This window comes from Eucalyptus grandis, chromosome 9, assembly GCF_016545825.1.
Source record: "Eucalyptus grandis isolate ANBG69807.140 chromosome 9, ASM1654582v1, whole genome shotgun sequence".
In the NCBI taxonomy this organism is placed as follows: domain Eukaryota; kingdom Viridiplantae; phylum Streptophyta; class Magnoliopsida; order Myrtales; family Myrtaceae; genus Eucalyptus; species Eucalyptus grandis.
In genome coordinates, this window is record NC_052620.1 from 38,701,166 (window position 1) to 38,721,937 (window position 20,772).

A 20,772-nucleotide genomic window follows, 5' to 3' on the forward strand; every position below is an offset into this window, starting at 1 on the left:
TTGCCCATAAGTACCAAACTCGTATTTAAAAAATAAAAAGGATTGGATGACAATTTTTATTTATTGTGAAAATAATAACGTGTTTTGAACTACAAAAATCAAATAATAAATAATTATAACTGTTATGAGATCTACTCTATCAAAATTTGTGTTTCATAACAAATTATTATTCTTATAGTAACTCAAATAATGTTATGTTCGCAAAGCCCTTTTGATAAAGATAGAGGGCATTTTTTGGCTAAAGTGTGGAAAATGAAACACTAGTCGGTACATCTCTTGTTTAGTATGTACAAGAAGTGTCTTAATGGCAAAAATATGGATTCCTTTCGTTGGTATTTAGCTCGCATTAACAACTTAAACTCAAATTGAATTTAAGCTTAATATGGACTTGAAAAACATTCTGACGCCCTCTAAAAATATAAACGAGACACAATTTAACCTATCAAGATACTCATCATGACAAGGAGCTTAAGGCATAGCACTTTATCATCATGCACTGCAAGCGAATCATCGACAACCCGATTATGTTGAAGACAACGGAACATAGGTCATTTTTCTTCCTAGCTCGAGATTAGCCGAATGCTCGAAAAAAGTTGAAAAGTCGGACATATCTCATCCAGCTAATTATTGTTTTTTTTTTATATATATAGAAAAAACTCATTTCCTCCCCTATAAAATGCACCTTTTCTTCCGTCACCCCACCAACTATTCACTTACACGCTTCCTACACAGAACAGCTGAGCGTGTGAGAGAGAAAGCGAGAGAGAGAGAGAGAGATGGCCAAGCGTCTGAAGCTCCGGATCGCCCGGGCCTTCCAATCCTGCCGCTCCAAAGACGCCTCCTCCCTCCCCTCCGATCCCGTCCCTTCCTTCCTCCGCCTCCCCCGCCGTCACCCCCGCCCTCGCCGCCGCCGACGACCTCTCCTCCCCGCTCAAGCCCCACCGCTCCTCCTTCCTCGACCGCCACGTGCCCCCCGCCCTCCTGCCCTACGGCTGCGGCTGCAGGTCGCGGCCGTCCCCCCGCTCCCGCCTCTCCGACGAGGACGGCGGCCGCGCCGGGCCGCAGCCCCGGTTCCACTGGAAACAGGAGGGGGGCTTCCACGTGATGGCCACGGCCCGCGACGAGCTCGCCCCTCGCAGGAAAATCTACACCTCCTCCGCCTCCGGGGGCTCCGACGTCGACAACGACGACGGTGGAGCCGACGTCGTCTTGGCCTTGAGCCCCGTGGCGGAGAAAAAGAAGCGACGCCTGAAGCATAAGAAGAAGAAGACGGCCATCAGGCTCCGGGGTCGTCTCAGCACTTCCTCGATGGACAGTGGGCTCTTCAGCAGCGAAGAACGCGGCGGCGGCTGCGGCGGCGCCGACGAAGACGACGAAGAGACGGAGACTCTAGTCTCCTCCTCCAGGAGCCTCTCCGCCACCGATTCCTCCTCCGACCACGTCTTCAATCCCCAGCTGGAGACCATCCGCGAAGCGCCGAGACGGAGGAGGCGGAGGAGGAGCAAGAAGGCGGCGAAGGCGAGGAAGTCGGCGGACGCGGAGGTCGACGCGGAGGCGGCGAGGCTATCGGTGTTCAGGAGGATGATGCCGTGCGGGGCGGTGGAAGGGAAGGTGAGGGAGAGCTTCGCGGTGGTGAAGCGGACGGAGGACCCGCGCGGGGACTTCAAGCGGTCGATGGTGGAGATGATCGTGGAGAAGCAGATGTTCGCGGAGGAGGACCTCCAGCAGCTCCTCCGCTGCCTCCTCTCGCTCAACTCGAGGGACCACCACGGCGTCATCGTGGACGCCTTCTCCGAGATCTGGGACGCCTTGTTCGGTCGGAGATCGTCGGTGGCCGCACGTTGAACACGAGGAAGACGACGACGAGGAACTCGCAGAGTCATTCCAACTCTTATGAAAAAGTGTTTATTAGTTTCTCTCTCTTTCGCATTTCTTCTTCTTTTCACTGTTCTGTCTAGTTTTCCAGCCAGCAGTCACTACTTACTATTCACGTTGCAGACCTTCTCCCCTCTCTCTCCCTCTCTCTTACTGTTGGGTATGTTTAGCGGATTAGATGGAACGTGTCTTTACTTCTGCTACAAGCGAAAATGACGCTCGTTCGTGCATGGCTATTCTTGCGCCCCCGCTGCAAAGCTAGAAGGTTCATTGTATGTATTTGACCATCTTCCGTCGATGACGAAGCGTCAAAGAGACATGGATGTGCCCGAGACAGACAGTACAGTCTGCCTTTGGAGCTAGAACGTAGACGTCTAGGAGTTCTGGGTGTGAAGAGACTGATGTACGGGGGTTCGATCGTCGAAAAAGAGTCTTTTGACAGGATTTAGAAGAAGTTATTAATAATAAGTTGATGACTTTAATTCGATGGAGAAATAACATGGTCGACATTATTATTATTGTTGTTTTTCTTTTATAAACATTATGTGGATTTCGTTTCTATGGAAGCAAATATTGAATTTGGGAATTCCGGATAAAATCAATCATATTTTGTTAGTAGTCTTTAATGGAAAGTGGGGTAATTCGCTTTTTTCAGCGTTTTGTCTTTTTTTATCATCTGTCTATGCCCAATTGTACTCTTCCCCCCTTCATAGTTAATTTGCATTCTAATATTAAAGTAATATGTACATCAAGGATAATAGAATTATCATGGGTGATCGAATATTATATCCATATATATCAGGTCTAAACTTTTAACTTAATATAAATCTTGCAGCTCACGCACTTTAATTGTTCTTTTATAGTTTTTGAAATCTGAAATTCCATAAACTTGCACAGCATTTAAATATCAACACGTAAATTCTTATGTGACTTTTTGTTAATTTTTTTTTGGAAATGGGGGAAAAGCAAATGACTATGTATATATATATTATTTGCTTTTTGCTTCGGTCTAAATAACACATGCTGCCCTGCTAGTACCATAGTTTTACACGGAGGGAACATGATAGGGGGGGGGCCCCCAACTGTTGGACTTTGACCAGCCAAGGGGTTGACTGGGATGGACTGATGGCCGGGGGGCCCTCCATACACCTTCATCATTCTCGTGCACATGTCGATTTTCATCCATCGTCGGTCCACAAGATCTTAACCCCTTCAAGACAACAACATTAAATCATCACCCTCATTGCCAACGAGATGCGTCTCCATTGTAGCATGTTACTACAGGGACCATATCCACGATTGCAAAATATCAATTGAGTCACGCCTCGGATTTGGTCCCCTACCCGGCCGTGCTGGGTGGGGGCTGCAGTCGCCGATCCTTGCCCGCCCAAATGCGCAGAGTCTAAATACATTTCGCCGAACTTTCTATAGAAGAGTGATGATGGGCGGATGCACACGGTTCACCTAACAATTTGTTGACCTTGAGAGCACTCGACCGATCCTTAGCCCGTATCAGTCCTCACTTCTGGGAGTAGCTGGTCTTGCCCATGGATCCGAGTCCAGATAAGAATTTCCCGTGTGCCGGGGACGAGAGTAGGCGATGTCGGGTCGAGCTCGGCTGGCACGCACGCGACATCTGTCTGTCGTCTCCGCAGATCCATCACGGCCGAGGGAGAATGAAAATCTTACTGCAAATGGTTGGTTTTCAGGGGGAGCGGATGGATCGACGACGCCCACACGGCATCAGAGATTCTTTCCCTGCCCTTAGTAGAGAACCCGAATTCACGCCCCGTTTACTTGTCGGCCTTTCTTTGGTGCCTGATGTGAAGAAATTTCAGGTGTTTCCTCGGTGGACGCACTGTCGTTTTCCGCCCGAAACGAGTGCTTCTGTCAGCTCGGGTGGAAAAGAAATTTCACTCACTTACCTTAAATGGAAGGTTGCGCTTTTTCACATGGGGTGAAACTGCGCGATCTACGGATTACCCGATTCCGGTCGGCTCGATTTCCGACGAGCTATTCGAATATTTCGTCGATGCAAGCTTAAGCTTGGGCTCGACCGTACTCAGTTCCACAAGCTCGCTGCCCTAATCGAGCTTCCATTGCTTTCTGAAAATTTCGCACGGGTTTTGAGTTGAGGTCAAATAGGAGATTCTATATACTGTCGAGCTCAAGCAGGTTTTAGGGCCTGATGTATGAGTTGAGTCGAGACAACAATGGCATGGAATTTATTTAAGCAATCGTTCAGAACAAGCTCAAGTCTACCTTTTTTTCGTTTCAAAACCTGATATTGAGCAAATGAGACTGAAGAGAAGCAGCCTTTCGGGTTCTGGGCCAGGCCTAATTGCAAGAACCAGGGCAAAGACTAGGAACATTTGCCTGTGTACCAAATGAAGCTCGAACATTCATGGAGCTCTCGGACCAACTGATGCGGTAGAGAACAGGCCCTTCGCCTGTAAATCCTCCTTTGCATCAAGCTGCACATTCTATGTCGTTTACCAACTTGGCTCACCATCGCCAAGATTGGAGATCGTGTGCGTAGACTCTCGCATCGGGCCAGCAACGGGCCAGCAATGGAGGCTGCATGATGCGCCATTTCGAGTCACCTCTGGTGGGTCTAGATAGCACTTTTCTTGCAGATTGTGTGACCAAATCAGTCCCAAGAAATGTTAACCAGTGTAGCTTTGCTTGCTTTCTTCCCCTGCGAAAAATGAAAAAGAAAACCCAACTAACCCACAGCAAAAATCTGACAGCCCCAGCTTGCAGAATTTTTCTGCATGCATTCACCATCACAATCACAACATCCGAGTAGTCAGTAGTTACTGGAAAAGCTTATAGGTCACTCAAGCTACTCGTTTAACAAGCAGACTCGACTGAGTCTGTAGAGAGAGGGAAGCTGCCTCTCACACATCTTTCAAGAACAAGAAGAAGCGAGATGAAAGAAAATTTCTAGTTCAATGACATTTGCTCACTTTCCCTATCAATCCATCCAGAGCCAGAGCAAAGGACTCTATTCTTCTTTCGCTCCCTGAATCTAGTGCATGTGTTCTGCAAGAAATTGGAACAAGAGGGCCTCATTTATGATAAACCAGTTCATAAACTTATCTCCCTGTAATCAAGAACCGGATTTCAATAAACCTTAACAACCCAGAACTGTATAATCTTGTATGGATCTGACTCATAAGGCCCTTATCTGCATGATCATACACTACCACATCAACATTTTCTTTAGTCCCTTCCAAAGAAAAATTTAAGTATCCCAGCAGTGATCTAATAAGCTAAGAGCAACTGGTCCATTGTGGATGTTGCAAGATGAATGCATACTAAACAGCAATTGGTAGCATTAGAATGCCTTTAAATGATTAAATAACTCCAGACAGGCAAATGACAATTAGCAAAGAAGCGGTGAACAAATCTCATACATAAGATAGCGTCAACAAAAATCCGCATGTCTCTAGGGCAACTTGCTAGAGCCAAGGAGCTGTTACGAGCTATAGCCAGTCCACAAAAAATCAATCTTTTGCCCCGCCAATTAATCAGCAGACCAACGTAAAACAATTATATTCCCTTTGATGTGAATGATAGTCGCTCACTACAGGCTCTGAGCAAGGCAAAAGCTGACTTGAATCCACTAAAAAATTTCAAAGACTACAGAGAACCACATAATTAATCAATGGAGAACAACCAATCTGACCAACATTAGGCGAACCTCATAGTTTCTCCGGTACAATTCATCATGTATAACTAACATCTTCTCCAGTTTCCGTCATTACCACATCTGTGATCTCACTGTTCTGTGCGTCGGCATTCAATCTGATCAGGTCGATTCCATCGCAAAAGACGCTATCGGCACTCTGTCAATATGTTAATTGCAGCGAGCTCATGACTTACCCAGTTGCCTCTTTATCCTCTTCAAGGGTCAAAGACGCATCGGCCTCGTTGGCAGCCGAAGCCAAGCCGAGATTTTCCTCGACTTTCTTCCACGCATTCAAGAAATTAGGGGGGAACTTCTTCTTTATGGTCCTAATCATTCCCTTCGCCTCCTTGGTCATCTTCTTCTCCACCAATCCTTCGACCAAGCTCCTCAGCGTCATAAAATCAGGAATCTTGTGCACCTTCACGCTCTCCTTGAAAATCTTGTACCCCTTCTCGTAATCCCCGTCCTTACAGAGATAATGTATCAACGTCCGAAAACTCGCCGCATTCGGCTTACACCCGTTGCCCTCCAACTCCTTGTAAACTCCGATCGCCTCATCCATCTCCCCGGCCTTCAAAAACGCCGTCATCAGGTAATTGTAGCTGATCGTGTCGGGCTTGAACCCGGCATCGCTCATTTCCCGAATCAGCTTCTTCACGTCCTCCGGCCCCGAGCTCTGCGCGTTCATGATCCTAACATTGTAAGCCGCCGCATCCAGCGCGCACCCGGCCTTCGCCATCTCGTCCCACAGCGCCTCTGCCTCCGCGGCCCGCCCGCTCTTGTACAGCGAATCGAGTATCGTCGTGAACGTGACCGCGGTGACCTCGACGCCCTTCTCCTCCATCTCCCGCAACACCTCGATCCCCTTCTCGGGCGCCCCGGCCTCGCAGTACGACTTCACCAGAATCCCGTACGAAACCCTATCCGGCGAGACCCCGTACTTGCCCGGCAGAGCGGCGAACAGCTCGGGCACCCGGCCGAACAGCCTCGACGCGTTGCACGCGGACAGGACGGCGTTGAGGGAGAGCACGGTCCGGGGGGCGCCGAGGCGGTCCATCTCCTCGAAGGTCCGCATCGCGTGGTCGAACATGCCGGCGACGCCGTAGGACCGGATGAGGGTGCAGAGGTAGGGCTCCTGCGCGGCCTGGGGCCCCGCCTTGTGGGACTCGACGAGGGCCTCGATGTCGGCGAAGCGGCGGGACTTGGCGAGGCGGCGGATGGTGAGGTCCTGGGCGTAGCGGGAGGAGACCGGGGAGGAGTAGCGCTTGGAGACGGAGGAGTAGATCCGCAGCGCCTTGTCCGGGTCGAACTCGGACCGGAGCTTCGATTTGGCCCGGGATATGGAGATCGAGGAATCCGCCGCCGCAGCATCGGCGCTGGTTGTCGCAACTGCGGCGGTGGCGTCGGCGGGAGGAGCGGCTGGAACGGCGGCGGCGGAGGTGGTGGAGAGGCGGCGGAGGCGGTGGAGCTGGCGAGAAGGAGCCATGGACGCCATGGGTTTAGGGTAGGGTTTTTAGTGGGAAGGAAGAAATGAGAACCGGCGCCTGGCTGTGGGCTTTCAAGTAATCAAGCGAACAAAGCAAAAAGAAAAATGATAAAAAAAAAAAAAAAAAAGGAAAAAAAGAGAGAAAAATCTGAAAAATCTATTTTTTTCCTTAAAAAAAAAAAAAAAAAAAAAAAGAGCACGATGAGGGGGGGGAAACGATCACTTCATGGTTCCTTTTGAGGTCGGAGAAGGATTAAGTTGAATTTAGTTACTCGGGGAGAAACTCGGCTCGCTAATTACTCTGGTCTAATTTAGAGTCGAGATCGAGTTATACTTGCTCGTATATCTTGTCGAGGTGAGGTGTGCCCGCCAATACCCAATGCGACGGGCCCGTAAACCTAATCAGGTTTCTATTATTTATTTTTCAATAAAATTTAATAATTATGAAATAGAAACAAAGATCTTTAAAATTATATAGTCACGGATACATGTATCTTTTAGGGAAAATGTTCGAGTTTAGTGTGGTCAAGCTCGGGCTAATAGATTACTAGATAGTAACAGAGCAGAGTCAAGTCAATCTCGTGGGTCTCGGTTCTGCGCTTGAGTCAAGCTCGATATTTCTACTCCCGTGCGAATCCCCACCTCGGAAAACATGCTAAGAGGCTATAGCTTCGGCAATGTGGGTAGCAGCATCCCCTCTTTTCAAAATGCTTTTTATATCCTAGCCGAGGGAGCATAAGTTTGCTATTTGCCAGGAAGGAGGGGTTTCCAAGGGGGTTGGTCTGCTATTAAGTTAAACAAAAGACGACAGAAAAGTTCAAAAAAAAAAAGCATGATGGAACACCGAGAACAGAAGGGCTTGAAGGCCGTTCAAGCGCTGTCCCTCCAAGAGCCTGAAAGCTTTCATGGTGAAAAATCCACCCAATCGTACCATTCCACGGCGCAAGCTTCAGTTAACCCCCACCTCGCGAAATGGTTCCAAACAAGGAGGAGCTCGATCCGGTGCCAAGCTTATGCCCGGAACAGAGCTCTGATTTCCACCGACTCTTCTTCAAATTCCATAGCCCACAGGATTAACTTTTGAATCTGCTCGAGATGAAGTTAAAGAGAGAATTTTTGCTCTACAAAGTTTCGATATGCAACTGCAGCATTTATATTTTGTTCAGGAGGGTTACACCGGTTAGACCTGGTGTAGCCAGCGTTAACGTCACGCACCATCTCTCGACTCCTAATTGGAACAAGTATTAGCTGCATTAATTCAAGACATCGGGGCATGGGAAGAACTCCTGCCAGATACCTAATTATCTAAGGTACAGAAACAGACACTGTCAGCCAGAGCTAGGCTTCATAATCGCCCTGTGCAAACTTGTTTTCCGGGTAGAAGACAGCTTGAACGATATTTCCTCCAAATTTTCTTCCATTCAGGCCCGTGCGTGCCTTGGCAGCACCGTCAACATCTACGTACTCCAAAAACACCTGAAAGGAATGAAACATACAATCATTAGTTTGTGGTCAGGACTTTTATGGCAACAAAACACTAATTTAATCAACCCCAAAAATCCATCATTTCCTGAGTCTTACACAATAGTGCCGGCACATCGGCCGGAGAGGAGTGAAAAGAATCAGAAACTATGAGTCACAATATAACAGATGATTTCGCAAGGTATGATGGGACATGATTGTACTGTGGCAGCAGATAACACCCCCACCCCCTACAAACGATGTTAAAACAAAAAACCAAAAGCAGAAAGACACGGGAGCACCCATGCATTCCCAATGCCCAGATGCAGAAAAATTCAGACAGACACAGAAACCCAGGGAGGGAGGCAGAGGAGCATTGCCCATAGCAAGTGGCAGAATTACCTTTCCAACACCTGGGGCAGGTTGTCCATCCGGTCCAGGACGAGGTATAACCACATTCACCAAATTACCTGCAAAACAAGTACCATTAGAATGAGGAAAAGAGCTTAGATTCCAAAATCTAGGTGAAGATACAAGGCTTTGGAAACTTCTTTCTGAATGTTAGGCCCGATTCTTTAAGCAGAATGTGGAACAAGAAAAGGCTGTAAAACAGAAATACAGCACAAAGAAAGAAGAAAGTAATTAATAAACTTTTGCTGTTAAAAAACTCAAAATAAGAGCATAAATTAACATGAATCATTTACCAAACTTTCCGCCTTCTTGTCTCATATCCTCCAATATATCTTCATACTCCCCGTCATCTTTAAGCTCATCCTCAGAAACTACTTGTGTTAGACATACCACTTTTGTAGCAAGTGCACCAGGTTGATACATGAGCTTCTGTAAAAGTTAAAAAGCCTTGGTAATTCAGACTTGAGAATATAATCCTAACAAGACATATTACAAAGAAGAAACCGTCCTCACACATTCAGTGAACCACAACTCAGTTAAACTCACAGATGCAAAATAAAATGTGAGTGGAGATGACCCTGAAAAAACTACTATGAATATACTCAAGTATACGGCAACAATCTATGATACACGTAACTGATATTGCAGGAATTAGCCAAGAAAATTGAACTTATAGAAAAACGTGGCCATGCCAAAGCACTCCTCAACACTGAATGTAAAAACTTTTCACCTGCAAAGCTATCTGCTGCTGTGCATGCAACAAAACACTCTCTTGTTCAGGTTTTGGTTGGTTTGCACCCTGGTTAGCACGTCTAACAGTGAGAGTCTTGTCGCCCATTTTAATGCCATTGAGAGCTGCACAAGCTATATCTGTGACTGAGAGATCTTGATAAACGCAAAAAGCATAGCCTTTCGAATTTCCTGTCTCCCTGTCTTTCACTAGATCGAAACCCCTAAGAGGACCAAAAGATTCCAGCAGCTCCCTCACTTGCACTTCTGTAAAGTAATATGGTAATCCACCCACAAAAATGCGGTCAGGACCTTCAAGCCCTCCAGCAGAACCAGGGGTTAACCCAACCGCAGCAAGATTTAGATTAGGATTAGGTTGGCTAGGACCAAGAGTTGCTGCAAGGGAAGGGTTGTAATCACTGGGCCTCCTGACCTTCACAGGTGCTCCCTGCACAAAAATTTCAAACTAGTTAATGTTTTGTCGATCTAATGTAGATAAATGAATGCCCTTGAAAAACGGAGGCAGATCCACCACAAGAAAAAAATAGAATTTTGTTAAAAATGTAATTGAACTTACCTCAAAGATAATGCCATCTAAGGCCATTGCATTGCTTGCCTCCTCAACAGATCTCATTTCCACAAAAGCGAACTTCTTTTCGTGGTTTATGTAAACATTGACAACAGCATCCCCTGTGCACATAAAAACAAAAAGATGAAAATCAATACTGTAATAGAAATGTTAACCAAATAAGTTATTAACTCAAGGACTTGAAATTAAAGTCCTCCTACCTGGACCTGCAGTATTCCCTCCGATGGCAGCCATAACCTGGCTAAAAAAGGTAGCAACCGACTGCATAGAAAGTTGGAAGAATAAATTATTCGCAAAAGCACCCAAAAAAAAATCATTGAAAAATAAAATAGAAGTAAAGCTATATGAAGGGAAAAACCTGCTCATTTGCTGTAGGTGGCAGACCTCCAACATATACCCGCCTAGCATGTCTAGTGGCCTGCAAGAAAAGATTATAGATACTACTCTCTACAACAAGAATCAACCTTGAAAATAGGGTGTACAAAATTTACCACACCAACCTGCTGAGTCATTGCTTGGACTGGCATAACAGGAAGAGTGCCAAACTGCTGCATGGAATGATAATTAACAGTATCAACATCTGAGTGAAATTAAATTCTGAGAGAAAGGAAAAAAAAATTACCTGTCCAGCTCCTAAAGGAAACATGTTTGGAAACATCCCAGGAATGGTTGGAGCTGTCCCAGGAATTTGACCTGCTATCAAAAGATAGGGAGAAAACAATTTCTTCTCAGAGTGGTCAAATAAATTCCTTGAGCAGTCAAATATTATAGCTAAAGTATTTTTGTGGCTAAAAGGTCTTTTGCGTAATCCTTTTCATAATCCATCGTAATGTCCACTAATGTGCATTTGTGAATCAAAAGAGAAAATACATTACTTATATATTAAACGATTGTAAAACTACCAAAAGAGGCAATAGTTGCAGGTGAAGACGAACAAGACCCATCATACCAGTGAATGGTCCTCCTTGTACATAAAAGCTAGAGAAGTCGGCTCACGCATATTGTCAGCACAGTGGGGCAAGTAGCCCTACATTGCCTTCTTAACAATGGACAAGACAAAGAAACAAACAAAACAAACACCAACACAACAAAAAACCAGAAGCCTCTCAGTTCCAGAAGTAACTTTACTAAGAAAGGAAAAATTCAGTACAACCCAGTAAGACCACCTAAAATGCTACATGCGTAGTAGAAATTTAACATAAAGAATAGCTTACCAAAATGACACCATCCTATTTGATAGGAACTTTCCACACTATATCAAACAAGGAGAAGAAAGAAGTTATAAGTACATAAACATCATAAATTTTAAGACAAAAAATATACCAGTAGCAGCGACGGCGGCAGCGGCACCTAACATTGCTGAAGGAGGGGGCGCCATATCAAAACCACTAATCCTTTTGCTGAAAGCAAAAATGTTAATAGGATTGCAAAAGAAGCCAATCTATGCAACCACAATCCACATACAATTTAATTCGACCTACGCATACCTAACGCTCACACAGACATGTCAAGGAATCATTGTACATACATGGGTGAAAATTCCTATTTTAACAGCATTGATATCAGATTTCAGACAATATCAAGAAATGCCGGTTATTCCTTGGTCCAATTTTCTATAAAAACTGCAACTTTTTAAACCGGTGACGATAACTAAGAAAATCTAATCATTTCCATTTTCACATATTGATGGAAAAAGGCACTTCAGTATTCTACAGCAGTAACACAGCATCATCATATGACAGATTAAAGCAGTAACCCGGCATCATTCTATGACAGATTATAGCAGTAACCCAGCATCATCATGTGAAAGAATTGCTTTGGTAGCTTCCAACAGATGTTTCAGCACTCTATGGAATGAGCCGCCTTACTACAAATGATGAGAAAATGTCCCCATGGCACGATATTATAATGTTATTCGACAGAGTTATGCAGCACAAACATAACTATTGTTAATAATGACATCACCCTACACTATAGAAATCAGTGACAATTATGCAAGAGACAAAGCAACATAATTCACAGGTACATTTACAAGAAGTAGTGGCATTATGGCATACCTCTTCGAGCGGGAGCGAGATCGTGACCTTGACTTGTGCTCCGACCTGCCCCGTGATCGAGATTGACGGTGCCTGTCTTCTCTATCTCTGTCATGATCTCTGTGCCTGTAAATAAGGACGAAGAAGAGTTTTAAACTTCCACAGAGAAATAAAATGTCACCATCAACTAAATTCTAAGCACATTAGAATAAGGGAAAGTGTAGGGACAATAGCTAGGTTTGGCCTAATTCTCATCTTACGCCAAGCTCTCAGGGGATACAGCTGAAGATGCAACAGGAAATAAAGACAAACAACAAAGGACAATCGTTTCTGTTACCTATCATGATCTCGACTGTGGGAATGATCCTCATTGTCATCTCTGTCTCGTCCCCGCTCCCTTCTCTCACTGCGATCCCTGTGGCGATCCCTGTGGCGATCACGGTCCTTTTCTCTATCGCGATCCCTATCTCTGTCCCTGCTCTTTTCCTTATCTCTGTCTCTATCACGACTCTTCTCTCTGTCTTTTTCCTTCTCACGATCACGGTCTCGCTCCCGGTCCCTATCTCTCTCCTTATCACGACCTCTATCCCTCTCTCTGTCACCGCTCTTTGAAATGTCCCTTTCATAATCTTGGAAGCCGCGCTGCAAAAATTTAAGTATGTCAGGATCTCCTCAGAGTTAACAGTCCAGAGGAAGTAAAATGGCAGTGTGACCAAGGCCAAAATCAGAGAAAAACAAGCACTTAGAGCAAAAACACAAATCACATTAGGCAAATTACCTAGCTAGAAGACATAATTAGTCATCTAGCTAAGTTAGAAATCAATTTCAAGGCCAACTGCACCATTATCCTCTCCTAATTGATAATCTAGCAGATGTCCTCACGGGAAACCACGTCAAAGTACCGCAAAGGGTTCGTCTTCTTGTTCACCCAAACAGCAAATCAGGAAAAAACCTACCTTCTTCACACCAATAGAGCAAAACCCTGCCTATTTCGCAGATCGGTTGCGAAGATAAACCGAGACCGACATCGTCCCCAATACACGAAGAAATTAGCATAAGACGCAAAATTGACCCGTGCAGCGATAAAAATCGTCCTGAGTAAATCATCTCCACAAAATATTCTACCCACGCAAAGCTTTCCAACCAGCGCATATCGATCTATTCAAAGCAAGCAAACCTCGGAGACCGATCTCAGCAAATTCGACCTAGAAATCGGGTCAAAAAGCGAGACCTAACCGCGAATCGAAACATTCCGCGCCGCGCCACCGACGACCAAACCCTAGAACAGACTCAAGCCTCGGAAGCAAGAGCGGAATCCGCGAATCTCACCTGAGATTTAAAGTCGCCGCGGTCGTCGGCGCCGCGGTGGGGAGGAGAGCCGCCGCGGTAGCCGTCGAGATCGTCGCCGTTCCCTTCGTATCTCCCGTCGTAGTCCGTCATCGCCGCCGGTCCGCGTCGGTGACCGTGCCGTGCCGTTCGGAGCGAGTTTTCGATTCGGGTGACTGAACTGGCCACGGAGTTCTCGCGTTCTAGGGCTTTCTTCATGCGTAGGATTCTGGATGATAGCTTTATATATGCCCGATGTGTGTGCGAGAGGGGGCGAATTTGTAAGGGAAATTGAAACATTGGCCCCGAATTTTGGCTTAATCTCTAATGTTGTCCTTGAATTTTTATTTTGTTCAATATAATTTCTAAATTTTTATGTAATATATAATTTTATCTTTGAAATTTTAATTTATTTAAATTTCAATTTAATTTTTAATTATATGAAAGAGTTCAATGTTTTGCCTGAATTTGAATTAATGGAAGGATGGTATTAGATATTTTTTTATTAATTAAGAACTAAATTAAACATTTGCCTAAAATTCAGGGATTACATTGGACAAATTATAAACATTGCATATTGGACTAAAGTTTAGAGATCATATTGAATAAATTTATGATTTAGAGGTAATATTGCACATTGAATTAAACTTAACAACTATTTGTGCAATTATTTCAACTTATAAATTAGGCTACTCGTTATGACCCAAAATAGAAAAAAATTACTGAGCATTGTCCTCATTGATTCAATTAGGGTTTTTGGATTTGGGAGCATCCGAAATACAAAATTGTTCCTCACTTTCCAAAAAGCACCATAAGAGAGTTGCAATTTCCTCGAATGTGAGTAAGGGTGCGTTTAATAATCATTTTGTTTGGGGGAATAATTTTTAATGAGAAATGTTTTTTTCTGTTTTTGTTCTCGAGAATAATTTCTGAGCAACAGAATGCGTTTGGTAACTTACCAAAATTTTTATTTCCGGATAGAAATACGTTTGGTAAAATTCTTAGGTTTTTTTTTTTCTTTAAATTTTTTTTTTTTTTTCCTTTTCCTTTTTTTTTTTTTTCTCTTTGGTCAGTCACTAGCCACTACCATGGTTGGCGACTGGCTGGGCAACGTCTGGCGAGCTCGCTGGAGCCTCGCTTAGGCTGGGCAAGCTCGACCTTGCCAAATCTAGGCGAGGTCAACTCCGCCCAACCCGGGAGGCCAAGTCTCGCACAACCACGGCGAGGCTCGGCGTCTCCGAGGGCCGGCGATGCTCCAGTAAGGTCGCCGACCATGGCCAAGGCAGTTGACCGGCCAAAAGAAAGAAGAAGAAGAAAACACAAGAAAAATGAAGAAAGAGAAAAATTGATTATAGAAATTGTTTTCGAGAACAAGAAGCTATTTTTCTCTAGTTCTTGTTTCCGTTCCAAATTTATTCTCGGAAAAAAAAATAAATAGATTTTTGTTCCCAAAAAACAAAAGTTTTATCAAACACGTTTTTATTATATTCTCGTTCCCCGGAACAAAAGAATAGAAATTTTTGTTCTGGAGAACAAAAATAGATTTTACCAAATAGGCCCTAAGTTTCCTATTTGTTTAGTTGAGTTTTGGAGCCAAACCTCCATTCGCGTTAGATATTGACGTGAGACATGGTTATTTACCGCAGGATTTGTCCATACCACATCCGTCCAAGCACAAAGTAAGAATAGATATTCGATCGATTCTATTTCTTGATCACAAAATGGACATGTCAGCTGAAGTATAATTTTTCTCCTATAAAGATTCTTTGTCATAGGGAGTGCATTTTGGCTTAAACTCCATAGGAATCTTTGGGGGTTCTCCATATTCCGAATATAATGCCGCAATTTGCGGGAATGCTGGAATGATATGTTGCTCGCGTGCTGTGTTGTGTTTTTTCCTTCTCTCGAATCAAATTATAGGCACTTTTCACAAAGTAGATGCTTGATTTGGTACCCGTCCACACCAATTTATCACGTGTTACTAGAGGTTTTGGTGGCATAGCTAACTGTTTGCTTGTCAAAAAAGTGTTATGACCATGTATTCATCCAATTTCCTCTCCTCTTGAGTGATTAATTTAGCAACTTTAGATGGGTCACTAGAGTTTGCTGGTCCCCCTAATACTCCTTTCTTCTACCATCTGTCTTCACCGATGTCAATGTTTTCTCCTGTGCCCACTGACCACTTAACTGATTCTGAGATTGCATCTCTTCCTGTTAACAAACTTTGCGATCCTCAAAGAAGGGCAAGACAAGAGCCCCTCCCTGCTAGTTGTAGAAAAAAAAAATACCTTTAAGGATTTGGCACCGTAAAGAATATTGATTCTGGATAGTCTCCACAGTTGCTTTCTAAGCATTACTTCATTGAGAGCCGATAAGTCTTTGAATCTCATTCCTCCTTTATCTTTTTTCTGATTTCATGCACGTCCCATCTCTTCCATTGTAACCCTCTTTGACTTTAACTATTTTTTAATCAAAACACAGCTTGCGTATTGAGGAATAACTTGTGTCACTACTTTAATTAAAATTTCTTCACTAGCCTTCGAAATTTAAATTTCCTTCCATTCCTGTAATTTCATGTTCACTCTTGCTAACATCCAAAAAAACATTTATTTCTTAGATGCATCCCAATCTGAAAGAATCCCTAAATATTTCCCAATTTTTTCCACTTCAGGAACACAAAGTTTAGCTGCCGTATTTCTTCGTAATGACTATGGGCAATTTACACTAAAAGAAATGTCAGATTTGTTCAAATTTATAGTTTGCCCATATGCAAAACAATATTAATTTAATAGCAAAGCTAAATTTTAGCATTCTTTCACCTTTCCGTCTTGAGTCATCAGGAAAAAGAAGGTGGGAAAGGACTGAATAGAACCTGTTCGACTTGATTACCCCTAGTGTTATACGAAATTTTTCTAAAGTTAGCACATAGAGAGAATCAAATATTTTTTATGATGGTATAATTAATGAAATTCGTATCATATAAACTCCTTTGATGAGAAATATACTTTACGTCATTAAGTTTGACTTTTGAACTAGCAAAATAATTGATTATTTTAAAATCAAAGAGAGGTTTAGTTTGCCTATTAAAATCTTCGATATTAGTAATAAGAAATGAACACGCTCTGAAAATAATCAATGAACACCAAACTGAAAATGTGTATATATAGTAAGTATAAAATCATAGATGAAATTGTACATAGCTTTTTAGGAAACTTGATTTGGACTTACGATGAGTGACATATGATTTGTATCGAAGGTGCACAATGGTTGCTAGACCTCTCATCGGAAATGGATTGGCCCTTGTAGCAACGCATCTTAGCTTTCCAATTAGACCGACCACCTTTCAATCAGATACATATCCTATAGTATCCAAGTCAAAATGATTGGTTGCACGATTACTATGAGTATGAACATATGCATAGATCTATGACCGAGCATGATTTTATATTTATATAAAAATGAGCCCGTATACATACATATATAGCGATTTAAAATTACATATTATATGATTTTTAATAACATAATTTGATATAATGCGTGTGCTTACGGTGACAATCCAAATCTTAAACAATCATTCGCTATGTATAAAGATATCTTCTTTCCTCTCTTTGTCAGCAAACCCTTCATCTTGAAAAATTCTTTCCTCTATTGAAACTCTCCTGTAAGGTCTTAGCTTGAGTTTCTGAAGCTAAAAGCCTACTTAATCCTTGATTTTCATTTTCTTTGCTTCGAATGTCTTTTCTTTCTCTCTCGATCTATTTTGGGATGCTGTGTGTACGAAGAAATATTTGCAGCTGATTTTGAGTGAATGTGGAGGTCAGTTCAACCATTCTTCTAGTCAACGGCCACTGAGGAAGATGTTCGTGACATGGCTTCACAACCTCTTTGAGATTAGATCGCTTTCCTCTCCCAATTTAGTTTAAGTTTAGATCTAGGGGTTTTAGGTAGCGCATGCAAACGTTTCTGTTCCGGGGAAGAGTTTTTTTTCAGAAATGGTTCTTTTCTATTTCTACTCAGGGGAACAATTTCGAGTAAAAGAACCCGTTTGATAACGACACAAAATTTCTACTCGGGAATAGAAAAAGAATAGAAATGCGTTTGATAACGCAACAATTTCTTTTTGTATTTTTTCATTTTTAATCTTGCCGACGGAATGCCCGCCTCCGCCGCCGGTCGCCATCGCCGGCCCCGCCGGCCCCAAGATTGCCGCTGGCCGTCGGCCGCCGGCCGTCACCGCCGGGCGCCGCGAAGCCATCGGCCGCCCCCTCCGGCGGCCGGCGGTCGTCGGCGGCCGATGGGCTTCCGGCGGCCGCCGCCGGAGGGCTGGCTGCGCCGGGAGGGGGCGGCCGATGGCCTCCGGCCGCGCCGGCGGTGACGGTCGGGGGCCGGCGGTCGTGCGGCAGCGGTGGCCGGCGGGCCGGCGAAGCGGCGACCGGCGGCGGCGACGGCGGCGGCGAGCTGCGACGGAGGCCGGAGACGGCCGCCCGGCCGGAGGGCGGACCGGCGACGGCGGCTTCGGCGCGCCGCGGTGACGGTCGGCCTTGGCGGTCGCTGCGGCAGCAGTGTGGCCGGCGGGCCGGCGACGGCGACCGCGGACGGAGGCGGCGGCGATGGCGGGCGGGAGTCGGAGACGGAGAGGCTGAGATTTGCCGGCCGGCGGCGCGGCCGGCGGACGGAGGCGGCGGCGACGCGGGCGGCGTGGCGGCCGGAGGTCGGAGACGGGGCCCCGGGCCGTGTGCGGCCGGCGGCGGCGGCGCCCGGCGACCAGCGGCCCAGCGGCGCCCGGCGACCAGACGGCAGCCGGAGGCGTCCGGCGACCGGCAGCGGAGGCGTCGGCGGCCGGCGGCGGCGAGCGGGCGGCGGCGGGACCGGGCGGCGGAGGCGTCCGGCGGCGGCGGCGGCGACCGGGCGGCGGAGGCGTCCAGCGACCGGCGGCGCGGCGGCAGCGGTGGCGGCGGCGGCCGGCGGCGGGCGGCGGCGGGCGGTGGCTCCGTGCGGTTCATGGTGGTCGCGGCAAGAAAAGAAAATTAAAAAGAAAATTAGCTTGTTTCTAGCAATTGTTCAGGGAACAAGAAGTAACTTTTTTGCTTCTTGTTTACGTTTCCCAAACCATTCCGGGCTAAGTTTTTATTCAGGAACAAAAAAACAATGTGGCGTTAGCAAACAGGTTTTTTCTTTTTTTGTTCGGGGGAACAAAAGAACAGAAACCAAGAGAAACGAAACGTTTGCATGCACACCCTTCTTGTCTCAAACATCTATGTGCCCTGTGATTTTACTGTTCTCGCCTACTATTAAAAAACAAAACCAAAGCAGAGTTCGTATAGAAGGGAAGTGTGACATGATCTTTCTTTCATCACACGTCCTTGAAACTTATACTGCACTTTCACACATACTGAGTTAACTGATGAGTAGGGAGTGCCTTCTAGGTTCAAGCCCAACTCATCCCTTGATGAAGAAGGATGGCGGACACCCAAGGCAAATACCATTTTTCAAGTGGGTAGAGATCACTTTTAATTGAATATACGATATTTAGATCTGAGAGTTCCGTACGAGTGTTTGATCTATATTATTTCAATGTGTTTATTTAGTGTCTCGGTACCGCGATGGTGAAGAAGATTTGAACCTAGACGTGCACCACAAGTTGTCGCAAATAAAGTGGGTGATCGTGGAGTGTACTCATCACTGAATTTGGTGATTGGCCCTTGAACATTTATAGTGACAAATTTATTCTTGAGAGATGGGAGTATGCTTCTGTTGTAAAAATAAGTCTGCGAAATGGGTAGAACAATGAAATCGGATCGAGTAAAAACAACTCGGACTTTGAGGCGTGATATCACTTTCTTTAAGGATTTATTTGCCCCACTACGTTGCTAATGGTCACCGGCAAATTTCCTCCAGGATACAACAAAGTCTCACGTGAGAATACTAGATAGCAATTCTAATATTTCTCCGGGGTCTCTCTAAGAAACAATCGAAAAATTGGCTGCAGTTTTTCAGAAAGAAGACTCGAAAAATGACCACTTGTTTCTTTCCGAAAATGACAAGTATTTATATGAAACGGTCTTGCAACTCTTCGTGAAAATTGCGAACAAACATGTCTTTAGAAAATTGTTCGGATAAACCAACGCGACTCTTCGGAAGAAGTTGAAAAAACGAACAATTGCAATCCTTCGGATAAATTAAAAAACCGAATAAGTAATTTTTCAAAGGTTGTCTTGAAAAGGCACAAATAAAATTCGGAATATAAATATATATATTTAAATAGAATTTCGAATTTTCATTTATATTTCATTTCCGAAATTCTCAAATTAAAAGGCAACCTTTGAACTAAAATATAAAATAAAATAAAATAAATAAATAAAAAGCAAGGGATTAATGCTAATTAAACCGCGGGCGCGCTAAGTGCTAAGTGCTAAGTGCTAAGTGCTAAGTGCTAAGTGCGCCAAATAATCGCGTCAAAATCGCGCAATTATCCGCGCACCCGCACGCGGGTATGGTGGGTCTAGCCCCACCTAATCACTCCTTTAACTACAAAAGGAAATTCCTCATTAATAAACTAATCCTCCCGCTCCCACCTTTTCTATGTGGGACAAAGTAAAAAGCACTTATTTTGTTTTAACAAACAAAATTCCAACAATCCCCACTTTGTTTGTAAAACAAAATTTCAAAATAAAATTTTAAAAACCATACAGCCAAAGTTTCAGTAAGATTAATATACATACATAAAGGTCTCTTTCGAGTTAAACCTTTACTTAGTGCAAGTATATCAAAGCTCTATCAAAGTGACAAGTAGCTCGGCTTTAAACTTGTACTTTTATGTAATAGAACCGGACATACCACACATACACTAACCTCTTGTTTCAGCGAGAATTTCTATATTACTCCGCACTATTATGGCCTTGTGCTTGATCCTGTTTCATGAGCTCTCTAGAAAGCAACCCTCACTTTCGTAAGAAGCGGCACCACTTCTAAGCTCATATAGGTGAAGTATCTACCATGTGTTTGTTACTATCAACACACTACAAACTTGTATCATACTTCATTGAGAATTCAATTCAGCCTACAAAACGTAACAGACAATCGACTTCTCATATCGGGCTATGTCGGTATCAAACAATCACATTCAATAACTTGTTCTTACCCATTAAACCTTGTAACTAGTGAT

General features: G+C 44.4%; 3 protein-coding genes across 10 annotated transcripts; 1 reads left to right on the forward strand and 2 right to left on the reverse strand.

Moving 5' to 3' along the window:
- Positions 1-792: 792 nt before the first annotated feature.
- Positions 793-1,997, forward strand: LOC104419761 (transcription repressor OFP7; the record flags this gene model as incomplete). Its single annotated transcript, XM_010031516.3, has 1 exon — positions 793-1,997. A coding segment is annotated over one exon (1,053 nt), but the record flags the coding sequence as incomplete, so codon positions are not given.
- Positions 1,998-5,278: 3,281 nt separating this feature from the next.
- LOC104419762 (pentatricopeptide repeat-containing protein At4g36680, mitochondrial) lies at positions 5,279-7,119 on the reverse strand. Its single transcript, XM_010031517.3, has one exon. The coding sequence runs from the start codon at positions 7,062-7,064 to the stop codon at positions 5,760-5,762; it is 1,305 nt and encodes a 434-aa protein (XP_010029819.1). The 5' UTR covers positions 7,065-7,119; the 3' UTR covers positions 5,279-5,759.
- Positions 7,120-8,151: 1,032 nt separating this feature from the next.
- Positions 8,152-13,834, reverse strand: LOC104419763 (splicing factor U2af large subunit B). Of its 8 annotated transcripts, none has more exons than XM_010031521.3 (13): positions 13,611-13,834; positions 12,619-12,923; positions 12,303-12,407; positions 11,569-11,645; positions 10,868-10,941; positions 10,746-10,790; positions 10,604-10,663; positions 10,446-10,506; positions 10,234-10,346; positions 9,658-10,104; positions 9,221-9,356; positions 8,919-8,986; positions 8,152-8,531 (listed from the first exon to the last, which is right to left on the reverse strand). In XM_010031521.3, the coding sequence occupies exons 1-13, from the start codon at positions 13,824-13,826 to the stop codon at positions 8,394-8,396; spliced, it is 1,845 nt and encodes a 614-aa protein (XP_010029823.2). In that variant the 5' UTR covers positions 13,827-13,834; the 3' UTR covers positions 8,152-8,393. The 8 variants fall into 8 exon arrangements, with proteins under 8 accessions (XP_010029823.2, XP_010029821.2, XP_039157621.1 ...); XM_010031519.3 differs by having other exon boundaries at positions 10,746-10,793; XM_010031522.3 differs by having other exon boundaries at positions 8,394-8,531; positions 10,868-10,938.
- Positions 13,835-20,772: the final 6,938 nt, after the last annotated feature.

Excerpts from the sequence above, each read along its gene's own strand:
- LOC104419762 (XM_010031517.3), bottom strand. The coding sequence starts at position 7,064 with ATGGCGTCCATGGCTCCTTCTCGCCAGCTCCACCGCCTCCGCCGCCTC.
- LOC104419763 (XM_010031519.3), bottom strand. The coding sequence starts at position 13,826 with ATGAAGAAAGCCCTAGAACGCGAGAACTCCGTGGCCAGTTCAGTCACC. Across the intron at positions 10,105-10,233 it reads TAGATGGCATTATCTTTGAG|GGAGCACCTGTGAAGGTCAG; the intron begins GTAAGTTCAATT and ends ATTTTTGTGCAG. Across the intron at positions 8,987-9,220 it reads ACAAGAAGGCGGAAAGTTTG|GTAATTTGGTGAATGTGGTT; the intron begins GTAAATGATTCA and ends CTTGTTTTGCAG.